Source organism: Atta cephalotes (assembly GCF_000143395.1).
Source record: "Atta cephalotes unplaced genomic scaffold scaffold00005, whole genome shotgun sequence".
NCBI lineage: Eukaryota > Metazoa > Arthropoda > Insecta > Hymenoptera > Formicidae > Atta > Atta cephalotes.
Genome location: NW_012130069.1, coordinates 6,190,849 through 6,197,364, shown reverse-complemented (window position 1 = coordinate 6,197,364; position 6,516 = coordinate 6,190,849). Strand labels below are relative to the sequence as shown.

At 29.9% G+C, this 6,516-nt stretch overlaps 2 protein-coding genes across 2 annotated transcripts in view; both read right to left on the bottom strand.

The window, feature by feature from the left end:
* The window catches only part of LOC105626403 (equilibrative nucleoside transporter 3), a 6,890-nt gene extending 5,586 nt beyond the window's left edge, over positions 1–1,304 (bottom strand). The window contains exon 1 of the mRNA XM_012207702.1: positions 1,208–1,304. Coding sequence (XP_012063092.1) covers positions 1,208–1,304 — 97 coding nt within the window. The remainder of the gene's footprint in view (positions 1–1,207) is intronic.
* A 2,974-nt stretch (positions 1,305–4,278) lies between these two features.
* Positions 4,279–6,516, bottom strand: part of LOC105626404 (NADPH-dependent diflavin oxidoreductase 1) — a 7,495-nt gene continuing 5,257 nt past the window's right edge. Inside the window, exons 2-3 of the mRNA XM_012207704.1 lie at positions 4,687–6,180; positions 4,279–4,504 (exon numbers count right to left, since the gene is read on the bottom strand). Of these exons, the coding sequence (XP_012063094.1) occupies positions 4,279–4,504; positions 4,687–6,180 (1,720 nt within the window). The remainder of the gene's footprint in view (positions 4,505–4,686; positions 6,181–6,516) is intronic.

Below are 6,516 nucleotides of genomic sequence, written 5' to 3'. Positions count from 1 at the left end.
CATAAATAAATATATGGGCGATTTTATATATACATATAAAATTTCTGCATTATTTTATAATTAATTATTTATAACATTTTGATGGATCATAAATCGATTTTTGCTGCATTTTGATTAAATAAAAATTTTAAGAATTTTAAATGCACTTATAAGATTGATTTCATTGCTATACTATATATAAATTACACATACTAAGAAATTTTCTTTTTGAGATTTCAAATTGAAAAAATATTTATTTCACTTTAAGTACAAAAAGTATATATACTAGTCAACTATAAAAAAATAGATCTATTATTTAAGCAATTAAATAATGAGCAAATAAGCATGCATTTTAAGATAAAAAATCGCATTCATATCTCACTTTTATTGGAAAATATACGTATGTATTTCTGAAATTCATTAATATATGCAGTGTGAACTATATGCTAAATGCGTGCATTAATTGATAAAAATGAGATTTGAATACGGATTCTTGTATTTTAAAAATATCTTATTAGCTGAATTATAATAGAGAATGAGATAAATGAAATAAATGATGCCTCAGAAAAGCTTTTAAGAAAAAGATCTAAGAAAATGTACATGTTTCCTATGGAAATTGTTAACAATTAAGATAATTCATTAAATTGTTAAAAATAAATTAATTTATTTGAGTGCACTAGTTGAATTAAAATTATTTTCGTAATATAGTTAATATAATTATCAATCATAAAATACAATTCACAATATGTTAAGATTAATCTAAATATTTGGATGTTGATAATATATCAAAAATTATAATTTTATTTCACAGATTAAATTTTTTCAAATTTAAATTTTTTCCTAAGATTAATTTAAAATCAATTTAAACTTCATTGAATTATCTTAAATTGTAAATATTATGTATCAAAACAATTAAAACAAAAATTATACATTACTAATTTTAATCAAACCAGTCTGTTCAGTCTGCTTACTTTATAAAATTAGATTAAAATTATTAAGATATATTTTGTTTCTATCAAGCTCAACTATGAACCAATGTTAAATCCACAAATACTTCACTGTCAATGCCAAGGATGCTAAGTCCACAGCATAAAAGCCTCTTCTGCAGACTGGTTTGGGCAGCTGTATGGTGGGAAAATAAAACCACAAGAAAACCATTCCAAGAAAGCTGCATTCCCCTGTAGCCATGATAGCGGATGCGACAGACGGCGTACCATGACCCCATTACCTTTGGAAGGTACGATGCGGGTCCCATTAGAGTCTTTCAGAAGAGTCTGTTCCTCAGGCCCCGCGCCAAATTCTTTCTTCGTGTAAGTGCCTGCCATCTTTCTTTTTTTGTTAATTTTTTCGTTATAAAAGAAAATTCTTCAAACGCTATTGACTTTGATGATGTACTTCAGTAATAACTGCAACAACTTTAATACATCTCTCGACAACTGGTCCAGAAAAAGTGTAATTCCATAAGCACTTTCTACACTTTATTATCTGATTTGTCCTTGTCTGAAAAATAATATTTATTTTCAGTTGTGATGTAACTGGTATTGCATGGAATTTTTATAAAATCTTTGAAAGTTTATCGCTATTGTGTGCAAAAATTAAAGTAAATTTGAAATAATTTTATATAAAAAATTTGTATGTAAACTAATCATAAGATGGTACTCAAAGTTAATTATTATATTTAAGACTGTCTAATTGTAAGTATAAATTTAAGATATCATAAATCAATCACAGAATAGTATATAGTTGATTCTTATATTTAATTCTCTTAAATATAGTCTTAAAAGATCATAAACCAATTAGAAAACCATATTAGCATCTTAAAATATTATTTAAGATAAATTTTAAAATAAGAATCGACCATAAAGAATATATGAGATATATGATATCCAATGTAAATTTAAAAAAATTTAAATATTATTCAAAGGGTATATATACAGCAAAACAAAAATCTATCCTTTTATACATATAAAATAGTAAATAAATCTAAATTAAAATTATGAGAAATATTTTCATATTTTAAGCAAACTATAAATATTACTATTTTATATAAATAACTTTAATAATTTACTAAATAATTTTAATAAATACAATTTAATTTAATAAATAAATCTGAATATACTCGATGTAATAAGTCTAAAAATCATAAAATAAAATTAGATTAATAATATCATAAAAATCATTTTTATGTATTACAAATTGATCAAAAAATAAAATATCTTCTCTTCGGTACACAGTGACCTAGATATTTAACGTCACGGTAGAGGGATTGAATATACCTCGTATTAATATTTCAATGTAAGTTAAGCAGGCAAAATATTACATGTATACGTAATAAAAATATATATATTCTCTCCTCTACACTACTTCAGATATTTCATGATAAATCAGACGTATTCTGTGTGCATTTCGTCGAAGAATAGGTTAAAGGTAGTGCAGGAGAGTGCAGCCGATGAGAAAGATAAGAGACAGACCTTAACACCGACGACCCTATTTTTATGCCGTCTCGAGTTCGACTACCGGAGGTAACCAGAGAATAATTCGCTAAGCTAAGCTTATTACCGGCGATTGACGTTAATGGACCGCCCGGAGGGTGGGTGCGTGACGAAAAAAAGAATCACGTGCCAATGTCCATCGGTCGACGGTTCGATTCGTGCGGTTCGTGTGTTTTGCTTGTCACACACTTTGCAAGAGGAGAGGGAAAGAGTGGAAAAAAAAGGTGTATAGAGTCAGCGACGGAGTCGAGTTGAGAATGTTGAGATCGTTCGAGATACGGAGAACAACACTACGGGACGGCAACACGCGAGCGGTAGTACCATGTTTCCGTACTGCGCGGCACTTCGCTAGGTTAGATCGCGGGGGGGTTACGAGTTCATCGAGATATGCGGCGTGCCGCCGAAGAGCGCCGAAGAACGCCGAAGAGGGCCGAAAAGCGCCGAGCGCCCACGAGGTGCGACGTTCGAAAAGGAGGCGTAAAAATAGCGCGCGTCCGACGAGTCCGTTCGTTTCGATCGTAATGCGACGAAAAGAGACGAAAACGGATACTCACGTTCCCGTGCAACACGCGAGTCGTGACGGCCACTGATCATTGCTGATCGACGATTACTCGAGAATGGAAGTTGAAACGTAATAGGAGCGACAACGTGGCTGCTGATATTAATAATCATGCGCAATAAATCATGCTCGATGAAGCATGACGTTCTGCCTGTTCACACCTGTATCGCAGTTTCAGTTTTTTCTTATTCCTTGTGTTTTTTCTCTCTTCTTTAGAATTCGATCTTTTTTATTCCGAATGCAGTAAAATGCTAAATGAAAAATAACATCGAGTAACATTGAGAGATAAGTGTGAGACTCGTTTTTGTCATATACCCATATTCCTAATCAGGCCTTATATTTAAGGCTTCCTTAAATTTATCTTCAGATACTCTACGATCTATTTCATTGGTTACTGAGAATCTAAATTTAAGGAAGCCTTAAGTACAAGATCTGACTATAATACAGGCAATAATCTCTCGTTTCTTAAAGCTCTATTCAAACGGGTTTGCAATGCAGCATCAGAGCTAGAGAAACCTGAGAGCGGTCATTCCATAAGTCTATTCTGTAACTTAATGCAAGTTTTATTATTATAACGCTGCAGCTTTTTTATCATTATAATGATAATAAAATTTAAGAGTTACAGAATAGGTCTGCTAATATGACAACACAGATTTTGTACATACAGAGAACCAATCACGCGTGCAATATAGAGAACACGGCTCTATGATTCGTTCGCTTTAGACTGGCGATTAATCGATTTCTTTATATATAAACGCGACTGTGTGAATAGACCTAATAATTACATAAAAGATGACCTCGTGAATATTTAAACGTAGTAAAAGGATAAAGATAAAACGATAAACGACACTATAAAAAAAATGTTATGTAATTGTAACGTAAGCAGCAGCGTTTCTATTTTGATCTACTTAATTAAATTCCTATATTATATGATAAATATCAAATCTGGGATGAAACTTGTGTAGCTTGCATTAATTATTCAAGTTGTAGTAGTATAATTTTATAATGATAGTTGCTAAAAGTTAATTCCGTTAATAGTTAAGAAAATAACAGTAATACATAGTTAATAAACATTATAATATATATAATTTAAAAAGTAATTATTATTACTTAAAAATATTTGTGTATTTATATGCTTCTATGTGAAATATAGAAGACAATATATATTTTTATCACATAACATATACATAATATACTTTTTATGACATTTTTGCCTAAATATTTTCCTTAATCTCAATAATTTTTTCGTCAACCCCAAGTTTCTGTTTGGTAACGATTGTTTTTCTCTAAATGTTTAATAAATGTTTCTGCTTGTTCCTTTGTCATTTTTCCAATTTCTTTTGCTAAACTAACGAATTCGTCACGCACGTTATCTGGCATATTTTTAGAATTTCCTGCTAAATAAATACTACCATTATTTTCTAAAAATTGCCAGCACAGCTCTCTTTGTTGGCGGATAAGATGTTGGACATATCTGAAAAAATTGAAAGCATAATTAAGAAAGTTAGGATTTGATTCATTTATTTTGCAATCTTTTTATAATTAATTTCAAAATAAATTCTATCTTATAATAATAATTATTTTTATCTTTAAATTTATTTTATATTTGTAAAATAATAAAAATAATTTGAAGAACAATTTAATTTAATGATTTACATTTTGTGATGCTGATCTCTGGAAAATGCGCAGAATATTTTCAAATTATTTTTTCTTGATAAACATTCAAAATCTTCTCTGCAATGATAATCCTTATTTTCGTTTCTACATCCAAAAAACAGGATACATTCTTTTAAATCTTTTCCTTTTTTTACTTTCTCTAAAAGCAAAGATCTAAATGGAGCCACTCCAGTTCCAGGACCAATCAAAATCATCGGCTTATTATTATCAAATCGAAAAGTACCTTTCTGCAGCCAAAATATCACTTTATCATTATTATTTAAACTTGCCAACCACTTTGAACATAACCCAAATCTTGGCTCCACCAATCTAGTCTTAAATTTAACTACTGCTACTAGAACTTGTATTCTATTTGGAGTAGTTTCTAAACTGGAGGCAATGCTATAAGGACGTGGCTTTATGGGTGACATAATTTCAAACAATAATGTAATGTTTAATTTACTGGTCGTATAAGGGAAATCTTTGAGGACTTCCAAAATATTTCTTCTTGGCCTGTTTATATAATCATAAAGTTCTTCTTGGCTAATCGGACTGATAAATTCACATAGTTTTTCTTTTTCTAATTCATTTTCGCTGATAAGAGATAAAGTATGCATAGTAGATCTTCGTGGCTTGAAATTCAGATCCCAATATTGTTCAACAATCTCTCCTAAAGTTAAATTTCGTTTTAAAATAAATGGAACCTTTATCTCTTTCTCTGATACTTGAATTATTGTATCTGAAAACAATTTTATATTGTGTTCGTGTAGTATATCAAAAAACCGTTTTACTTGTTCTGCCGTATTCTTCGGTCTAATGTAGATAACATCTCCAGGATCGTAAGTAATATTATTCGCTTTGATTGTTATCAATCTAACATTTTGAAAGTGATCTTGGGAAGTAGTGCTTATATTTTCAACTATCGTTCCTATTCTGATGTCGCTATTGATGAATGTTTCTTGTGCATAGATATCAGTATTTAAATGATATGGAATGTCTAATAACTGTTCGTCAATACATATCGGATTTGATTGTTTCATTTCTATTATTGAAATATTATATCTCTTAATTATCAAATCTTCTTTGTTTATTTTGTCCTCTACAGAAATTTTGAAAACATTTGCAATTTCTTTCCACAATTTTTTGATCCAAGGATCGACTACAGCATCAATTCCCAGATTATGCTGATCATCGGCAAGCCCAATGGGTAATAATTCTTCGCCACCTAATTGCACGAGACGTTTATTTAATTTCTTCGCAGCAAAATTGAATTTTGAATAAGAACTATCGCCCAATCCAAGTACGCCATATTTTAGATTTTGGAGCATAGTTGCTGAGAGAGTCTTGCGTAATAGATGTCTCCAGAATTGTTTCATGTTGGCTGGAGGGTCTCCTTGTCCAGTCGTTGCAACAACGAAGATAATCAGTTGTTCGAAAGGGAGATTTTGAATGTCATAATCATTCAGAGATGATACTGTGCTTTGCAATCCTTTCCTGTAACATTAAAAACATACATTATATACTCTCAGTTTCAAATTGGAATGTTATACATGTTTTAAACGTTAAAATATTTTTTCTATTTTTTTACATAAGAAAGAAATAAAATAAATTCATAAAGAAATTTTATTTATATAAGGTGTAAATAATCAAAATAAAATATCACTTAATTATACATTAAATGACTTAAAATAAATTTTATATATGTATAAAAAGTGAAATATTTTTTTCTGTTTTTTTCTCTATTCATTTCTGTTTTATTTATTTATTTCTTTGTGTAAATGTATGTGTGTGTGTGTGTGTGTGTGTGTGTGTGTGTGTGTGTGTGTGTGT